The following is a 21,571-nucleotide window of genomic DNA, read 5'->3' on the forward strand; positions in this document are numbered from 1 at the left end:
ATTTATACAGGTGCTGCTCTGGGTAAAAATAGCCATTCTTTGATTCAACATTAGTTCAACTGACAAATGCAGCAAAAATAAAGCTAGCAGTGAAAAGTATAAATCACAAAAATGTATTTTTGTAGATAGTGAGGCCATACCCACCCCAGTGCTCTAAATATACTAACACGGATATCATGCAATCTTGGATGTAAGGGGCAAGTTTGCTACCATCAGTGTTCCATGATTTCAATGAAACCAGGTTCGAGTATTTGATAAGTAGAGATTTGACTAAGCTGGTTTGATGAATCCTGTTAGAACTAAAGTAAGGTTGCTTAAAACAAGTCGTGGCAGTCTTAACATATGGAGAAATGGCACACATATTGGTCCGTGTGTGCCTCCTGAATCATCCTCAAAAACAGCATCCCACAGTCTGGTGAGAGTCAAAAAAAGCAACCTGAACCTACACTGGTGCTTGCTTTAGTGTGTACTCCAGTGTAGGTAGGGAATGTAACAGAAAGAGCTCTGCAACCATTTTACATATGAAGGAGAATTGTAAAATACCATACATGATGTTTTCTCAGATTTTTTGTTTGTTTCTGCAGAGTGCATTTGGTTACACCCAGAAGTAAATGTTTCACTAACAGTCAAGACTTCTCAGCGGCTGTTAACTGTGATGGAATTAACTTTTGAAACTACAAAAACAGATGATATTTTCTCTATTTTTTGTCTGCATTTTAGTCCCATCATAGGTTTAATTGGGCATAATTTGTTCAATTATGTCTAAACAAACCAACCAACATTTTTTGATAATTATGTATTTGTTCTTTTCTCCAGTTGTTCAGTTTGTTGGTGTATGCATTGTTTTTAAGCTCTTTACATACTGTTGTATTTAATGGTTTCTGGAGGCATTATTATGGTAATCATTTGAAATGCTGGGACCTGCTAGAGCAAGTCCAGAAACACGGAAACCTGCACCAAGTCCGAGATGACCATTTCTCTGAATACTCCCTTTCTTCAAAGGTATGGAGACCTTGGAGTTGGTATACAAGTTTGGGCGGGGTGTGTGGGAGGCTTGCCCAGTTTTCCAAAATCCAATTTAAAAGAGAACAGCGATGATTTAGGTTAGATCTTCTGCATATTCTGCCTTTTTTTCGTGTAGTGTCAGCAAAAGATATTTCGAATACTGACATTTCAACAGGGAGTCCATTATTATTAGTGCATTTTCGCCAAATTTTTGAACAAATATTTGGAACAGATTTTGATAAGAAGGAAGAGGTATTGCTTAATTTATGACTCCACTGCAAAAACAAAAATGTAGCAAGGTGCCAAACATCTGTTTACAGGACTGCCGATTCTGAGAAAGATGAGGTATTTAAGCAATAACCGATGACATGGTTTGGTGTATTGAAGATTTACCCACGGCTGGTGTGGTTTAATCATGACGGCGAAGCCAGAGTGATTAAATAAAGCCAACCGTGGGTAAATCTTCAATATACTACAACCACGGAGTGGATTATTGCTATTATACAATGACATTATTTAAGAAAAAAAATACTTACTTTTCTTAAATAATGTCTTTGTATAATGGCGCATTACTGTTCTTCCGCTGGTGGTGGTATACTGCTTCCTTGTGTTGATGTACTGTGCATGCAAATGGGACTTGCATTCCCACGCATATCCAGCACATCAATGCTTTGAAACGGAAGCAATGGAGAAAAGAAAGTCACCGTTGCTCCGTTTTTTTTTTTTTTTTTTTTTTTTTTTTTATTAAAAAAAAAAACAGTTTTGGACACCTTATACCAATGGAAAAAAGTTTGGGCAACCGGACCTTTTTCCGTTGGTATATTATGGGATTTACAATGGGCCAATCAGCATGCACTTTTTGGAATATTAATGGGAGGGTCATTGTATAATAGTGAATTTACAATACATTAATGTCTAAGAATGTAATATCATTTATAATTTAATCAGGTTTAAGGGACATACTGAACTAAACCTCTATGCTTACTGATGGACATGAATAAGTGGCTCTGTTATCGGACTGACAGCAGTACACCTGCCTCAAAACAGTGTGATGCAGCACATGAATATAATAAAAATGAATCAATTTCTTCTCTCAAAAAACAAATCCTCAAAATATTTTAATTACAGTACCAGTCCTAAGATTCAGAAATGCTTACTGCAATGAAGAAGCCTTATCTTGTAATATTTCTGCATCATGATAAGTTTTTTGATTCAGAGATCAGTCTATACTATGGTTTTCCCCTTGTAGGGCCATAGCACAGAGAGCTCTCTTCATAAGGAAAGTGATCCCATGAAAATGGTCACAACTCCTGATTAACTTAGCAACATGATTCACAGAATCACTCTGCTAAGTTAAATTTTTATCTAGAGGGAAAAAGTGAACGCAATTTTTGCAATGGCATTCACTTGGGTACGGGTAAGTATGGATAAGCCCTCAGGTTTTGTGTGTGTGTGTGTGTGTGTGTGTGTGTGTGTGTGTGTGTGTGTGTGTGCGCGCGCGCGTGTGTCTGGACAGTCAAAATGTGGGAGGTAGGAAGGGAATGTTAAATTGGCATGTATGTGTGTGTGCGAATTTTTTGCAGTGTGAATATATGCAGGCACATGGGTATTTCTGTGATTGTGTGGGAGCTTTTTGTGAATGAGTGTGCATGTGTCTGTAGGTACATTAATGCTGCTGAATGGATGTACCTCAGGGTTTATCTATACTTACCTGTACTCGAGTGAATGGGTGAATGCCATCAGGTACATGTACATGTGTGTTTGTCTGTCTGCGTCGACACAGTGTGGGAGTTAGGAAAGGAATGCCCATTTTGTATACATGTGAGTATGGTAGGAGAGATGCAGTGTGAATGCATGCAAGTGTGTAGATATTTCTATGAGTGCATGGGAGGTTTTTGTGAATTTTTATTGTGTGTGTGTGTGTGTGTGTGTGTGTGTGTGTGTGTGTGTGTGTGTGTGTGTGTGTCTGCGCACGTGCACTCATGTGTATGTGAGTATTCACGCATGGCTGTCTGCATGTGTTTGTGAATGTCTGAAAGTATGCGTGTTTGATTGTTTAGTGGGTGCCTGCGTTACTGTGATGTATGTGCTGATAGGAAGAACAATAGTATGGTAAAGTCTGACAGGCTGGTGTTCGATTCAAAGACATGTTTATGAGCCACTATTAATGTGTTGCTCTGTGTGGCTTTACCATGTCTGTGAAACACAGATTCCCTCCATTAACTATTTTATTAATCCACATTGACCAATTAGCACAAGCAGAGAGCATCTCTGTTAATCCCATTTTATGTTTTGAAAATGTAGATTTTTTCTGAATTAGTTGAAACAAAGTAGAGACTTTTCTCCTTTGGTCAGGATAACCACAGGTGACTCTTTTTTTCCCCCCACCCAAATTTTGATCAACTGGCTTGCCAACCTGGTCAGGGCTGGCAGAAAATTCTACTATCTTTGGGGAGAAAGAGAGGAGATCAAGGCATCCTAACCTTGTGAAATCTGTTCCTGACTGCATAGTTGTTTATATGCCCTAAACATCCCCAAGGTGGGGCATGCAATAGTAACTCGTACACTCATAAGTGCATGTGCCCATGATATGCTGATGCTTGCCCTCTACTCTTTGCACATTAATGCATTGTATAGCAGTAATTCTGTTCTCCAACCTCTACCCTCCCCCACCAAGACAGGTTAGCTGCCATCATCCACTCAAGTCTAGCCCCAAACCATTAGCCAATCCCAAATTGTTATCATTGCAGGCAGATGTCCTGTCATTGTGCCAAGAGGCTGGCATACAAATAAATTATGTGCAAAAATTAGTACTTGCCTTCCAAGAGGAATGATGACCTACGGGGCAATTACATTAAGTAGCATGAAGTGAGCGGGGGCCAGATTTCTTACATGTAGGTATGCAGGTGGCTTTTGTTATTTAGTTTAATCCAACGCCTTATAACTTAAAAAATTGTAGGACCCCAGCCTCTGCCAAGAAGTAATTTGTTAAGTTCTTGTTAATTCCTTTACATTACTTCAGCAATGCTGCCCATCAGCCTTAGCTCCTGCTACCACCTTATTCTTTTCAACCTGTCTCAGCATCAGCATCTTCTCTAGTCAATTCTGTCTTCACATTGTGTGGCTAAAGTATATGACTTTTAGATTTACTACCAGGCCTTCCAGTGAACACTCTGAATTTATATCCTTAAGTACTGACTGATTTGATCTTCTTGCAGAACCTTCGAACATTACAGAACCTTCAAACATTTTCTCTAACACCACATCTTGACAACACTGATTTTCAGGTACACAGTCTTACTTATAGTCCAGCTCTATCAGCTGTATGTTACTACTGGAAAATCCTTAGCTTGGACTATACAGAGCTTTGCTGACAGCATGACGTCTTTTCTCAAAACTTTTATTCAGATTTGCCAAATATGTCCTTCCTAAAAGTCTCTTATTGATGGCTGCAATCACCAGGCAAAGATCTTTGTGCCTTGGAAAGTAAAATCTGTCAATGCCCCTCTCTCTCTCTCTTGTCACTATCTATTTTGGGACCTTAATATACGACTGAAAATCTCTGTAGGAGAGGACTGTAAAAAACATGAGAATGCAATAGCTGAAATAAATGCATAGCTAATCACTTGCCATAAGTTATCCTGAGACTTTTGCTTTAAAAATGAATGATCCAAATCTGTTTGAAACTGAAACAGATATGCTGAATAAGAAATGGATTATTACCCTACTGGTGAATGAAGATAGAATGATTGAGCCTCAGATGCCAGTTGCCGAGGTTCAACTTGCAGAGTTCCTCCATAGGAGATCACTAACAGCGAGTTGCATCTGAAATCATTCCATTTTGGGGGGAATTTCCCCTTTTTTGAGTTAGTGCAATTGTGCAGATGGTATATATTAGTTGAACCCTGCAAAAACATTAAAAAGTGTTTTTTTCATCAAGATTTATTTTTGGCAAATACAGTTTGGGGATTCCAATCCTTGGTGCATTCACTTTTGTCCACTCATAGTAGAAACAAAATATGAAAATGTTTGAACTTGGTCAAATTTTACTTTGGAGTAACTTCCTTCATGCTCTGATTAATCATAAAGTAGATAAAAAGTTCAGGACTTGTGATCCTAATATGAGTTGCTGTGTTGGTCAGAAACCCAGACTGCTGAGAATACAGTCCTGCAAACAACCATTTCAGTGAAAACTACAACAGGAATGCTGGAGCAAAATTAATTATCAAGAAGTTTTTTGTGATTTCCCCGCTGCTTGTACAACTTCTATATGGAATTTAAAATGTATCATGTACTTCCAGAAATGTAATGTGATGACCCTGATGCAGTAGTCACTGAAAGCAGGACTAAAAGAACTAATCATTTTTGCCCATATCCTGGATTTAAACCTGCCTGATTATGTACTCTCTGACTTACAATACAAAGTTGTGCACAAGACGTTGTAATTTAGGTCCCTTTTAAGGAATAAGCACCGTAATTGTAATCCTCAGTACAGCAAAATTGAAAATGTAAGTCTGAGGTTACACTTCTACAGAGTGTTCCTCTGCATCCTTGAAGATACAGTGATGTTAGACTTAACAGTGTTCAATTAGGAATCATGGGACTGCATACCCAGCAAAAACAATGCAATAACATTATACTGAGTTTTGAGATTTATGGCATTGTCAATATACCAGTCTCATTAGCTCAACAGTTAATACAATTACCTTTAATGTTGGAAGACCAGATAGCTGTGGGCTCTATTCCTACTTGCTTGGACTGCTTTTCTAGTACTGACACTGCACTGCAGCATAGGGGAAGGACTGCACTCATAGCTCTATTGTTCTACAGATCAGATATTAAATTGAGGTGATAGCACAGTTGGATGTAAAAGATCCCATTGCACTTACTGAAAAAAAAAAAGAATAGAAACTCCATGGTGCCCTGGCCAAATTTCCCCAACTTAGTTTAAATACCACCTCAGGCCTCACCTGAAAAGAGGCCACAGGCAAAGTGGAGCTAACATGGTCAACAATGCATAAGTATATTTCTCTTGCAATGTTTATTTTTATAAGTTACAGAGTTTGCATCTAAGGGTTTCATATTTTGAAAGGGAGCCTTGAAATTTATTCCAGAGCTATGTTCAATACATGACATTGTTAAATTGGATTGTGTACAAGCTATGTTCAATACATGACATTGTTAAATTGGATTGTGTACAAGCTATGTTCAATACATGACATTGTTAAATTGGATTGTGTACAAGCTATGTTCAATACATGACATTGTTAAATTGGATTGTGTGCAAGCTATGTTCAATACATGACATTGTTAAATTGGATTGTGTACATTCTTTTTTTTTTCCACAAATTTAACTTGATACTTTTTTGCTTAACAAATTAAGTAAGTCATGTTGAGACTATGCCTGTGACTTTGCACATATTTCCTGATAATTTCACTGACACATATAGTGTTACATTTGAAGGCATAGTGAAATGCAAGTACAGGGAAAATTATTTACACTGACATAATTTATGGAAGATTATTCACACTGACTTATAATTTATGGAAGATTACTTAGGGTACAGTGGTAGGGTTGTTGCCTCACAGCAAGAGGTTCTCCTGTTCGATTTCTCAGCTGGAGTGCCTTCTGTGTGGAGTCTGCATGTCCTCCCTGTGGTCGAGTGGCCTCTGAAAGACATGCATGAATGGGCGTGCCTTCGCTGAAGGTTGGGCGTCGGGCTGGCAACTTGGCACCATAAAAATCAGCTGCCAATCCTTAGCGGACCGGAGTTCCACTGTGGCGACCCCTAACCGGGAAAAGCCAAAAAGACAAACACTTAGACTTAAAATTCTTTACCTAGAAGGCTTTGCCAAGGTGCTAGAAAGGTGTATGGGTATTAAATAAAGGTTCCTAGTCTTGATGTTATTTTTTTATTTATAATTCTGCTGTGCCTTTTCTTGACAGTACCTTTATGCCACAAGCAGAATGCCAGTCTCTATTTAGGGTTGTAACTTACTGGGCTATTCAGAAACATGTAGCACACTGCATAAACCTATTTTCAGTAGGTTTTCACAGTGCAGTAAGTGTTTCTGGTTCAGAGTCTTGTAGCACTAAAGCATTACACATTCACAGGGGTTGTGTCCACCAGGCATTGTTTCATACAAATGTGACAGTCCACAAGTGAGAGGTAATCCAAAGTTACTCATGTACACTTCCCTACATCTTTACATCAGGATCAAAACAGTGTAGTACAGTGATTCATAGACAAGCTCTACTGTGTTATTTTTGAGCAAAGTGATGGGGATATAATAATCCATTTTATGCTGTACACCCATTGCTGTCTATGGTACAGCAGTTGCTATAAGCAGGTAAGTATTGTGAAATTCTGTGTGCGTGTGTGTGTGTGTGTGTGTTTGTAGGTGTCTGTGCAATAGCTCTGTGTATGTTAGTAGGAGGTACACTAGCACAGTTGCTCTAACCACACTGTGTTCTGCTTGGAATCATGCGTTTGAACCATGTTGCTCTTGCATGCCTATGAATCACTTGTTAGCACTTCAGGCCTACTACAGCTCACCACTGATGATGCTTCTGAATATCCCCATTGTGTTTTTGCAGTGTGTAAGCACATGTACCTATAACCAATAGTCATTCTAGTGAAGAATAGCAAGTCTTACAGTTGTTACGCATTTCATGCAGAAAGCAGACACTGCCCAATAAACCAGCTAGAAAGGGATGGCGAAATGCTATAACTAAGACTGTAAATAAGCTTAAACATCTTAACCACAGTTAAAATTAAATTTAGATAAAATTAAATAATAATCCCTTACATAAGCATCAGGGAGAGTTTAAGGAACTTGTGAACAGTTCGTTGAGACTGGGTTTACTACTACACAAAAAGAAAGAAACATTATTTAATTCAGGCTTTTCAATCTCTACCCTTTACTCCTTGCCAAAAATACACAGACATTTAAACATGATGATGATGATCATCATCATACCAGTCCCCTTCCCCAAATTTTCTACAAGGGGTCAGGGTGTCCTCTCAACTGTTACCTCTGTTGATTCAGTGCCACTCTCCTACCTTCACAGTCAAGCTTGACTATCACAGGTCACCTTATGCAATCCATCCATCTCCTGGTTGGTCATCCTCATTTCCTCTGGCCTTATTGTCATCTCTCCCAAATCTTCCTCATCAAATCATCTTTTGTTTTTATGCACATATGCCCGGACCACCATAATGTGATCTTGTGTCATCTTGTGACTCTCTCAGTCTCTCTTGGTAAACCATGTGTTGGCCACCATCATGCCCTTTGACAGCTAGAAGTCTAGAATGGTCTCTCCTTTATTCCACGCTATTTCTACAGTAAAAGCAGATAATGCACTTGCTTTTAAAAATGTAAAGATATTATATGTCAAGAAAACTAATTTGAGAATACAAATGGAAGTCTCAGCTAGAGCAAGTACCAAAACACAGACACTGAATGGCCAAAACAATGGACTTAGATATACTAAGTCTGAGATGCCATTTCTCAGAATATTCCCTTTTCACTGAGGTATGTTGATATCTGAGTTGGCATATACAAGTTTGGGGGGTGGGGAACTTGCCCCCCCCATATGGGGGTGTCCAGGGGTGCTTGCTCCCCTCAAAAGCTTTAAAGGAGAAGAGCGATTTTCAAGATTCACTCTTCTCCTGTGTTTACGGTCTTTTTTTTGGCTTATCGGCACTAGGGATTTCGAGTGCTGACATTTCAATAGGGAATCAGTTTAAAGCTTGTGTAGGTTGAAAAAATAAAATCAGAGTACTGCAGAAATTAGCAGCTATTTATTTGATGGCCTACTTTATTTCATTTTACATTTGTTTCATTATGCTCTTAGTAGTAATTTCTTTGTATAAAATAATACATACTTCACTTGTACCTAAGAAGCACACAAAGTTTCAGTTAATGCTTTTAGAAATGCTAGTTAATTTCTGTCTGATTTTGAAAATGAACATTGCAAACATAATCCTTAGGATTCAGAAAGGCTTGGTATGATGCACAAACCCTTATCTTGGAAGGTTCCTTCACTGTGCTAAGCCAATCCAATTCATAGGCTGCTCTACCTCTGAGGTTTTCCCCTCGTGGGGACCTCAGCACAAACAGTGGTCTCACAGGTGAAGCTACATACTTATGCAGCAGTGCAAGAAAGTGGCTAATACTAATCTGTCATGTGGTTTCCCCTGGAAGTGTCCACAGCTTTTAATTTACTTGGTTGAGTGATTCAGAGAATTCCTGAGCTGAATAAAATGTAATTCTAGGAGGACAAATATGCTGTAAAAACATGGCAGTTAGCCATTCACGCCCATGGAAATACTCATGATGCAGGAAAGCCCAGCAAAAATGTGGGTATTGAAATGTGTTACGTTTGTGTGCGTGTATATAGATGTGTGTGAGGCTGTCTGGTGTCTGTACTAGCATGAATGAGTACGTGTCTGCCTGGGTAGTCACACTATGGGAAATAGGAAGTGAATCGAGAGACTGTGTGTGTGTGTATGTGTGTGTGTGTGTCTGTGTGTGTGTGTGTGTGTGTGTGTGTGTGTGTCTGTGTGTGTGTGTGTGTGTGTGTGTGTGTGTATGTGTCTGTTGATCCATGCATAAGGGTGAAAGGATAAGTGTTTCCATGAGTATAATTGACTTTGGGGGGGGGGTCTGTTTGTTGATGGGTGTTTGTGTGTCTGAATGTACGTATGTGTGAATGTAGGGGTGTGCTTTTGCCAGCTTGATGCATGGGATGCCAGGAAACAGAATGGAATTTACCCTGCATGCACTACAGTCAGGAGGGTCACTGGTCTTGAATATTATCTAGACTTCATGAAGACTGATGCTTTAGAAACAAAGAAAGGATAACTGCCTTTAACAATTGGCGAAGTAGTTGGTGCCATTCTAAGGGGATACGATATGCATCAGCTTAGGGTGAGATGATAGATAAGACAAGACATTCTGTTTTACCCTAGGTGGATTACATTTATCATACAAGGATTACATATATTGGCTAAACCCTTTACTGTGCTGCCCCCATAGTGCCTTTTTTAGGAAGAGTCCACTTACCAGACATTCAACATAGAAAATTCAAACCCAAATTTGAAAGATGCCAGAACTTGAGACCCTTTTGCAACTGGAGCATGTTCCTATTTGTATTGTTATTGAAACATGGTTTCAATATAATGAGAACACTACCTTTATAACAGTTTTTAGTGCTCAACATGCCTTCAGGCTCTCAGGTAACTGTGGGAGAGTAACAAAGCTAAAAGTCAGACCTGCATGTAGTGACTTTTATTCTTAACCACTAATCTGGGGGAGAGTACCTGTATTTGTCAACAGAGCCATGACCTCACAAAAAATTACTCATGATCTTAACTCGGAGCTCCTAGAGATCCAAATCACCCTTAAGTTATTAGTGTCATGCAAACTCCGGTACACGGAAAAAAATAATATGAATAAATCTTCATGGGGTATTTGTTTGTCACTGGCATGATTATTCAGTGGCAAAGTAATATATCATTACTGGTCACATGGATAACAAAACTATTTTCTTACAACAAAAACACTATTACGAACATATGCCAGAACTGCAAATGAAATGATTCACAAATAGAAATCAAATAATTAATTGTTTTGAAGTAGTACGAAGTGAAGGTGGAGCCAATTGATACTGCTTTTAAACGTGGCCTCTTGAGTTTTCATTCACTTTATGTAGGAGATCTTCAACTGCTGGAAAGAAACAAAACAGGCTACAAAACGAATGTTGTCAATGAGCAAAATATCAGATACTGTCTCAAAGTCACCCAGAGAGCAAGCTCTAAGTTACTAAGTTGTACATTACATTGTTTGATATCAGAAATGAAATAAACATATAAAAAATGCATCCATGTGACACAATAACCATGCTGTTAACAGCATCACAGACAAATAAATGTAAATTAAACTTTAAAGCAGATGGTGCAGTACATGCACATTACATGCCTTTTATCCTCTTGGGAATTTTCTTGTAAAGTAAATGTTGTCTGAGTCCAGGTTGGAGTTATTTTGTCTGTACTTGCAAGAGCCGCATTGTAGTCCTATGAGAGAAACATTAAGTACATGACTGAATGCAATATGACCTGTTTTTATTTTAGTAATCTTTCTTATAAAGCTCATAAAGTCATCAGCACTTGCAAAAGATTCTGTAACTTAAATTATAAGACTAAAGCAGAGACAAACCAGTAAAGCACATGCTAAAGCAGTACTGGATAAAGACACAGAAGATGAGTTGCATAAAAGAATTCAAAGGTTCTAGATGAGATTAATATCCACAGTTAGATAAAAATATGGAGCTGCATCAGCAGACATAAGACCCAGCAGAAACAAACGGCCATGCAGAAACTGTTGTAAAACAGTAAGTATATGCAAATGGCCATCTTATTTTTGCATACAGCAGCATAAAACCAAGAAACAATTTACAAATAATGAATAAAACATTCCAAGATGGACAGCAACAAATAAAAATTACTTACAAAGCAAGGAAAGATGGGCACCAGTCAAACATGCGCAACTCCATATTGACAATGTGCCTGTGATGAAAAGTATTCAACCTGTACAGTTGAGGGATGCTGTGGCACAGACAGACTGATGTATGGTGTGGGACAGCAGCTGCTGCTTTTATACTTGCACCAGTAAAAGGACAGCAAGGCCAGATAACTTATGGCATAAATGGGTCATATTGTTATTGTGTCTACACAGTTGCAGTGACAGACAGGTGCTAACCACTTCATCCAGATGTTTACCAGTGAGACCACAGCTGAAACTCATGCATAAAACTTTTAATACTGTTTCAGAAGAATTAGGTTGCATCAATATATGCATTCCCATGTTCCACTGCTGTTACTGAACCTATTACCTCTTCAGGAAATCTGCTGCAATTACTACCCCTTCTGTGAAATAATAATCTGGCCTACCCTCCTTGCATGTTTAACTTGTGTCATCCTTTTCTCATAAACCTATTTTTTTATTTTGAAAGTGAATACTCACTTGGGCTAGGGACTGTTGCTTTCCACAGAGGAAACAAAAAGTATTCCTTCCTTCATAAATATCACACATGCTGAGTTGGTCTAGTTTCTTTTTAAATGACTACTACTGAAGATATTGTTCACTAATGTTATTCATGTAATAGTGTTGTGTGTAGACAGCTCATACTAGTGTCTAAATTATTTCTATAAGTTTGTGCTGTTACTGGTGGATAGAATCACATTAGAGAACCACGACAGATTGCTGCTCGCTATATTTTTATCTGTTGCTGCATAACTGTCTGGTTTTTGTTTTCTAATGTTCTTCCAATTGGCTCAGTATCTGCATATACTAAGTAGTGGTTCAGGACATTGCATGTGGTAACTATTTGCTCAGTGTGTTTTTTATAATCTTTCTAATATATATTTACCATCTCAAAAGTGCTTACTCCTCTCTGTACTCTTCTTTTCTAGACCTAACACCACTCTTAAGTATTCAACTCCGGTACCACCTTTAACATTCCTATAAGAAAAGTGCAGTCCGGGTATGAACTGTCTGCAAACAGCTACAGTTAACTTTGAGTATGTGTCTAACTGTTTGAGCCAATCTTCATTTTCCCCTGGAGAGCACTGTCTTTGGCTGTAAGCAGCCCCCCCCCCCACCACCACCACCACACACACATCTTCCACTTTCTCTTATTCCCTTCTGTTAGCAAATAGTATCAATAACTGATCAATACTGTGTGTTTGTTTATTTAAACTATACCACAGTAGCCTACTGATACAAGGTTATCCTGGTTTTCCACCTGAGAAATTAAGACAAGACTTACAGTTTCAGAGCAGTCCTTGGTCAATTGTGATTGTTCTTAACACATACTTGTCTTGCTTTGGCTCATTAGCAGCAGTACAAAGAACTGCCTGATCACACCCCTTGTTCTCCCCTCCCCTTCCCTGTTTATTACCTTAAGACAATCCCAGAGTTAATAAATATTACCTGTGGCAGGCACCATTTGTAAAACTACAATCCACTCTGCTACAGGCCCCATGAAGGCTCAGTGTCTCTCCAGTAAGTGTTTTACAACTGTAAATGCCTATTTATGTTGAATTGTATTAGACATTTTACAACTGTATATGTTTATGTTGAATTTCAAGCCTGTACTCCAATCTGCTTACTTACACTATCAGACTATTTACCCCACTCATAGGACCAAAAACTGGGACTGGGTTAGCCCCACTCCCTGCCCCCTTATCCCACCCGCCCCTCTACATTTATAGCCACTAGGCCACACCCCTACTTCCTCTCCAACCTACACAACTTCCTCTCCAATTCCCCCCCCACCACTTTACTGTTTAACCACTACTATTCCTCTGAAGCACATTGACCCCACCCATTGATGACATATAACATGTCTATAAATAATTATAAACTCCTTCCTCTTATCTTACCACTCTTAATTCTGCCATAGTTTCTTACTAGCTATGAAAATCTCACATTCGTAGGTTTCTCTTATCCAAAATTCCAAACCTAGACCCCCCCTACCTCCACTGACTGCAGAACTTGCCCACCACTACACTACCCCAAAAATTATAAATTCCAACCACTTGCTTCTAAAAAAACCACTCCAATCAACACCAAAATCCAAATATGAACTAAAACTACTATTCAAAGTTATTAGACTACTAGCGTATCTAAGAAAAAACATAACCAAAGATGGAGACATCCATCCTAATCCAGGCCCAACCTTAACTCAAAATCCTACCAGCCCACCACTCTCCCACCGACTGGTCAACTCCCTCCTAATATGCCACTTAAACATTAGAAGCCTAAACAATAAGATACATAGCCTGCATGCTGTACCAGCCACATGCCTCCCCAACATAATGTGTCTATCTGAAACATGGCTCCGGCCATCAACCAAAGACAATGAGATCCTGCCTCCTGGTTACAATATACTTAGGGCAGATAGAGTAAAGAAAAGAGGAGGTGGAATAGCCGTCTTATATAATAGCACACTTAACATCATAACTAACCCTATACAACCACCCCAGGTCTCTAACGCTGAAATACTAGCTCTAAAAATTCTACTAAATAATCATAAGGGCATTAACATAATTGTCACCTATATTCCCCCTGGGAACAATGTAGAAACACTAGAGGTCATTCTACATTGGAGAGCCAACAACTACCCTCAAGAAACCATTGTACTGGGCGATGTTAATATTGACTGGAACCAATGCACAGCACAGTCCAACCCCATCCCTGTTAACCTACATGGATTCTCTCAGATAATATCATCTACCACACGTACAGGTAACAATAACCAAAAAGAGAGTATACTAGACTGGATACTCACCAACAGTCATCCCCAGAACTATATGTCTGGAACTCTCCCTAATGATCTTAGTGATCACCTGCTCACATACATCATGAAAGACAAAATTAATTGTACAAGCTTACCTATTTATAGGTCTATCAGATCCAAGAAAAACTTTGACCCAACTAAATTTCAACTTGAACTCAAATCATGTAACTGGACAAAACTAAAGTTCCTTCCCCTTGATGAGACAGTGTCAACATTTAACAATTCATTCCTTACTATACTTGACTCGCATGCCCCTAAACGCTCAATAAGAATTAAAACTCAACTAGCACCCTGGCTAACAACAGACACCAAAACCAAAATAACAACTAGAGACAAGGCGTGGGATAAATGGCGCACTACCAAACTACCCCTAGATCGTATCAAATTCCAACAACTTAGAAATGAGACTAAAAAAGCCATCATACTAGATAAGAAAAATTACTTCTATAATCTGCAACATAAACACCAGAATAACCCTCAAAAGTACTGGGCAGGCATAAATAAACTTCTCCAACCAGGCAAATCCACTACTCCGACCCCAGGAACATTATCTGACAAGAGCCAAGAAGATATAGCCAATTCATTCAATACTTTCTTCACAGAAACCATCCAGTCATTAGCTAACCAACTTTCTCCTCCCCACACTTCTATAAACACTATACCCGACTCACCACTCTCTTTTAACTTCCAGCCAGTGTCCACATCCTTTATCAGATCCCTTTTGAAAAACTGAAGCCAACCACCCTTTCAGCCGATCTTCTGCCGGCTGAATACCTGCAAATTGCTGCAGATGTCGTAGCCTACCCTATCTCAATCTTAATTAACAGAACCATAACTGAGGCCTCAATCCCCTCAATTTGGAAAATATCCCATGTTATTCCACTCCACAAAGGAGGTTCATCCACAGAACTATCCAACTATAGACCTATAGCCATACTATCACCACTTGCCAAAATTATGGAAAAGTGCATGCACAACCAACTAATGCTCTATCTAACCCAAAATAAACTACTCACAGACTCTCAACATGGATTCAGACCCCATCATAGTACAACCACTTCCCTCCTCTCTTTTACTGAAAACATTAATCTTAACCGGAATAATAAAAAAATATCCTCCGCTCTCTTCCTGGACCTATCGAAAGCCTTCGATATGGTAAACCATCAGTTACTTCTATATACTTAAAAACCCTGTATCTAGATACTCCAGCCCTTGACTGGTTTCAAGCTTACCTCACTGGGAGACAACAAGCAGTAATGTGGCAAAACAAGCTCTCCTGCCTACTACCAAATACCATAGGAGTTCCTCAAGGTTCCATATTAGGACCTCTCCTCTTTTCAGTCTTCATAAACGACATCCAAACAGTCATCCCTGAAGCCACCTGCATTCAATATGCAGATGACTCTACTATAATATGTTCCAATGCCTCTCTTGCAAATCTACTAACTACCACCCAACATAGCTTCACCAAAGTCGAAAACTGGCTTGCCAACCATCTCCTGATCTTAAATCCAAACAAAACCAAGTTACTTCTCTTCTACCCAACCAATAGATCTCCGACTGAAAACTTCACTATAAAATCCAATAATGGGACCATCATCTCCTCAGACACCTATACAAAGCTATTAGGAGTAAACATTGACAATAAACTCAGATTTAATATACATATCAACCAAGCCATTAAGTCAGTCAACAAGAAACTTGGGACCCTATATAGAATTAAAGCCTTCCTTACCCCGAATGCCAGGGCAGCCACAGCCCATTCACACCTTCTCTCTACCCTACTATATTGCCTCTCCTGTCCTCACTCACCTTAACAAATCTGATCTGGCCAAGCTCTCATCCTGCTATAATCACATTGCCAGGTTCGTTACAGGCCCACCCTACAGAACACACCACTGTACTAACCTGAAAAAGCTTGGATGGATAGAATTCCCACACCTTCTTCACCAGTCCCAACTCATAGAGGCCTTCAAAATCCTTAAACAACCTGAGAATACCCCAGCACTAAAAAACTTAATGACTCCCTACTCCAATCTAAGCTGCCTTCGCTCAGCAAACAGACTCCTTGTCCAAACAACTAAATCTCTCAACCTAGGTGGTGACGCTATTTGCCAACACCACTGGTAAAATATGGAACTCTCTCCCAAATAACATCACACTTGCAACTTCTCTAAGTCAATTCAAAAATAGTCTAAAACTCCACTTCAAGTCACACTGGCTATGTCCTTGCTCAAACCCAGACTAGCTCTGTGCCATTAACTAAAACATAAACAACTAGCTAAGATGATAAGTACTTTGTATACTGTGATAAAGAAATATGTATCCTGTCTAACTCTATGTCATTATACTGCCTACCGTCCTTGCTAATATGTTAATAATGTTACATTTGTAGTAATCTCAGAAATAGTAATGGCAGTCTTGTACTTGTATGTAAATAGCCTATGTTTTTGTTAAGTTCTTTCAGCTCATTTACTGTACCTAATTATCAATGTAACTCTGTTGGAGCTTTTCTCCCCGGGCCTCCGCTGAAAAAGGACATGTATCCAGTCGGACCATCCCGGTTAACAAATGTAAAATAAAATAAAATAAATAATAAATAATTGTGAAATGTCTTCTGTGCCATTATGATGACAGAATCTTCAGAATATCTTACAAGACTTGAGATCTTAGCCTGACAAATGCATATAAAAAGAATTACAACTTCCTGTTTTTAACCCTTCCTATGCATCCTAGCACACTAACAGCCTTCACTATTGCTCTGTCATATTGTTTGCAAATCTTCAGTTTACTAGATATGACTGTCACTTGTCCTTTAATACTGCTTCTTACTGCTTCTAGGGGCTGTATTTATGCAGCCTTGATGCCTTTGTTTAATCTCACTGTATAGTTTTTGCAGTGTGTGTTTTATTTTTTTTTCAAGTGTGAATGGGTCTCTCTTTCATATTTTGTATGGAACATATGCCTTTAAATGTCCCTTATGTCTTCAAAGTCTCACAAAAATTAGCCAGGTAATTCAGTATAGTAACTGGAATGATGTGAAACTAACTTAACATTTAGATCTAAACAAGTGGTTACAGCCTGGAAGACAGAAATAAGATGATTCCTCCACCGAAGTGTCGTCACTTAGCAAAGTAGGGGTTCTGCCCAAAGATTCATGGTTCCTGGTGCTGGATGGCTATGTTAGGGCCTGTTGTAGTTGTGGCCTGATGGAAGATAAATAAGATGAAGACTTTTGTGGAGCTGGAAGAAAGCCTAAGCGAGGCCTTCAGAAATTACCTTTGTTTTACATATTCGTTTCTGTAATGGCTCTGTGGGATTTTGACTCAAGGCAATGGTAAATAAAACTTGGTGGATGTGAAACTTACATTATTTACAGAACATCTCTGTAAACAAATTTGGAACTAACTGTGAAAAGCCTAGTCAGATATATTTTCATTTTGTCCTTCAGTTATATTTTCATTTATTTTGTATATTTTCTGCCATTTTATTTTTAATATAAATATATCTGAGCAGTATACAAAGTGTGCTGATTGCACTGTGAAATAAGGAAATCTCTGCTTCATATTTTATGCAATGTTTTCTGTAGCACTGGATGTGGTGTGACAATGGCCACAGCAACGTAGAACTGCCTCATCATCAATTGTTGGGCCTCAGTGGTCTTTGGGCCACACTCTCTGCAGGGTGACAAAGGTCATTCAGTGGCTGGCAGCCTCTGGTGCTCTGTCCCTCGTGGGGGAGCAGGGTTCCCACGGGCAGTCATCATTGGGGCTTCATACTGGTGAAAGATCTGGTGACAATCTTGCTAGAGTGAAGGCTGGCCACCAGCATTGGGGTGCATCTTCATGTGACTGTCAAGAATCACAGATATGCCAGGTCCTCCCCAGCAGGACAACAGTGGCTGGACCCAGGCATGAGGGTGTCACAGACGTGACTGACTTCAGATAGGGTGCAGTATTATGCAATGCTGCTGTCCGATATCACCTCACCTATCCCCTTGTGATTTATTTCCCTCCCCATTTTGTGGTTGAATTCACTCCATCACCAGTTGTCCTCTGTCTGTCTGGTCTGTCACTCCCTTGTGTTTCCTTCCATTTCTCAGTACCTCTCCTCTCATTCCTTGACTTTTTTTGTGTTGGTTTATCTGCCGCTACTACTAGCACTATTTCAACTCACATCTTTCCATGCTACCTTTCCTCTCTTCCTTTGTTTAAAATATACTAAAATGGGCACCAGCCAGTATACAGCTAGTGAACAAAAATTTCCAGTGAGAGAAACTCAGTAACAAGTGATAACATGGAAAACTGCAGGGTAGAAAGCCCAAGTGTCCTCACGTATGGGAGATTTTGATTTCAGCATTTTAACATATTAACATATTAGCATTTTTGCATTATAACACTGTACATTCAGTATTATGACTTTCAGTATATTGCTTTTCAAGGAGGTTGATATGGACCCTATATATATATATATATATATATATATATATATATATATATATATATAGATATATGTATATATATGTACACACACACACATATATATATACATGTACACACACACACACACACATATATGTGTGTTTTATATGAAAGCATCCAAACTCTGGAAAACATATTCTATTCATATAAGCATTACAGCACTGACTGGTCATAAAACACAGTTTTCAGAAGTATAAACTTAACCTGGTTTAGCTGTATGAGTGCTTTCTGCTTCCTCTTAAGTGCTTCTTTTTGCTTGCTATGTAGCTCTTGCAAACTCTTCCTCTTTTTTTCTTCAGCTTCTTTCAATGATCTCTTCTTTTCAAGTTCCTTTCTTCTTCTTTCATTCTGTTTTTTGTTCATGAACTCACGAACTTCACTGATATTATACTTAGAAACTCTTAGTGCAACTTTATTTTCACTGATGTCATTAAGTTTCTCCTTTTCTGCGGCATTGTTGTCAGGAATGCATAGACCTTTCCAGCATCTTGAAGGTGATGCACTGTTTGGTCTTTGCTTAGTTACTTTAATATGTTTTCTAGCTGGACTCAAAGAGGCTTTCTTTCTTTCCCAGGATATAGTTCTTTCCTCGTTTCTTATTTCTTGACCCCTTTGTGTTTCACAATACATCTTGGTGTTAGAAGGTGGACTCATATTTTTTGCCCCTGCCAGATCTTGTTTATGTATTTCTTCAGAACTATGACTTCTTTCCATAAAATGAACACGAGCTGTGCTGCATATTGCCTGCGTTCCATTCTTAGCAGGATATTGATTTCTTGTTAACATATTATTATCATCACACATTCTTTTTTCCTTCATCGTTGAGTCACATGTTGCTCCAGTCTTCTCATTCTTTTCTGTAATACAATATAAAATAGAGACATCAGCAACACTGATCATTTTGTAGACTGTGTTGTAATACACACTGAGTGTAGATACTTCTACACTGCCTAGGAATAATTCAACATTAATCATGCCAATATTTTTGGGTTTCTTTGCTCATATAGATTTTGCATTTTCTTTTAAATAAGTATGATATCAATCAGCTGTTTAAATATCTTAAAATGAAATACTGGCAGCCACACTTGGTTTGATGCTTGTGTCAGACAAAAGAGACACAAGGAATAGTAATCTGTTTGTTGACTGACCCAGTATCAGCTACAAAATCATGTAAATGTTTATTTGGATATAGAGCAGCTGCAGCACAGAATTCGCCTCCTCTTCAGGTTAAGGCAACCAACCAACTTATATGATGAGATTTAAGATCTGTTAGATAGTTTGTGAATACAGAGTAATGCCTAGACAGCCTCCGAAACACTGAAATGCGATTCTCTTTGTTTTACATATAGATTGGTATTGTTATCAAACAAACCGCAAAACAATATTTTCAAAAACAAAAACAAAAAAAGAGGAGAATACTTAAATAGAAAGCTAAGCAAGGACCACCGTTATTTTGTAAGCATTTTTGTTCCTTTATTTCCACTTGGAGCTTCTTCAGACATCTCAACTCTCATGTTCCTCCATTAAAAAGTAAAATTAACCAATCAAATCTTAAGAATCAATTAACTAATAAAATCAAGTCATTTGACATAACAAACAAAAATCTAAGTCATAAAGTACTTATTTAAAATCATTCTTGTTACAAACAACTTTAACACACATTTTTCACATTGCATTTTTATAAAAACACACTACTCTCTAAAAATTTCAAAGTGGCATTAAATAACCATTAGGAAACTAGCTGAAATTATCAAAAACTAACAAAAACCATTACTCTCCAGCAATTAAATAATGTAATGTTAAATAACCATTAGGAAACATAACCGTATCTCCATAGCAAGTGTTTTAGCATTAAGAACTGATACTTTAAATGACAAATAAGGGTGACAAATGAAAGTAATGTTGGTAGTCATTTAGGATTCCTTAGATGTGTTGCTTTTCCTGTGAGGTTAATTATTACTATTTTTAGGTTAAAAAGGTATAAAAAGTTTTTTCTTTGATGTAAAAAGTCTATTACCATTAGCGTGAACATTATTTAATTGCTGGAGAGTAAGGGTTTTTGATCATTTCAACTTGTTTCCTAATGGTCATTTAACACCACTTTGAAATTTTTAGAGAGTTGTGTGATGCTTTTTTATAAAAAGGCAATGTGAAAAATGTGTGTTAAAGTTATTCATAACAAGATTTATTTTAAAGAAGTACTTTATGACTTAGGTTTTTGTTTGTTGTGTCATATGACTTGAGTTTAATAGTTAATTGATTTTCTTAAGATTTGATTGGTTCATTTTACTTTTTAATAGAGAAACATGAGTGTTGAGATGTCTGAAGAAACTCCAAGTGGAGATAAAGGGACAAAAGTGCTTACAAAATAACGACGGTTCTTGCTTAGCTTTCTTTTTGCAGTATTCTCTGCTGTTTTGTTTTTGAAAAGATTGGTATTCTTAAAATAAGTTATTTGGAGCAAGAAAGTATACTTCATCATTGTATTATTACTTGTTTATGGGTGCTGACAAGGGCAATGTCCACAAAGGACCTACTGCAGACATACCTAGGGTAGTACAGGGATACAAGCAAGAAGGATTAATATAAAAATAAGGTACAATTAGATAGTAAAAAAACAATAAACAGTAGAAAAACTGATGAAAGATAAGCCATTATTCAAGAACAGTGTTAGGCAGTCAGCAATTACAATGGGAAATAATACATCAAAACTAGGAAA

At 38.2% G+C, this 21,571-nt stretch overlaps 1 protein-coding gene across 1 annotated transcript in view; it reads right to left on the minus strand.

Annotated features, from left to right (window-relative positions):
* Nucleotides 1–5,051: 5,051 nt before the first annotated feature.
* Nucleotides 5,052–21,571, minus strand: part of LOC122790593 (centrosome-associated protein 350-like) — a 289,372-nt gene continuing 272,852 nt past the window's right edge. The window contains exons 7-9 of the mRNA XM_044058120.1: nucleotides 19,057–19,709; nucleotides 10,986–11,084; nucleotides 5,052–5,198 (exon numbers count right to left, since the gene is read on the minus strand). Coding sequence (XP_043914055.1) covers nucleotides 5,052–5,198; nucleotides 10,986–11,084; nucleotides 19,057–19,709 — 899 coding nt within the window. The remainder of the gene's footprint in view (nucleotides 5,199–10,985; nucleotides 11,085–19,056; nucleotides 19,710–21,571) is intronic.

Source organism: Protopterus annectens, chromosome 16.part0, assembly GCF_019279795.1.
Source record: "Protopterus annectens isolate FY-2018-M chromosome 16.part0, PAN1.0, whole genome shotgun sequence".
NCBI lineage: Eukaryota > Metazoa > Chordata > Ceratodontiformes > Protopteridae > Protopterus > Protopterus annectens.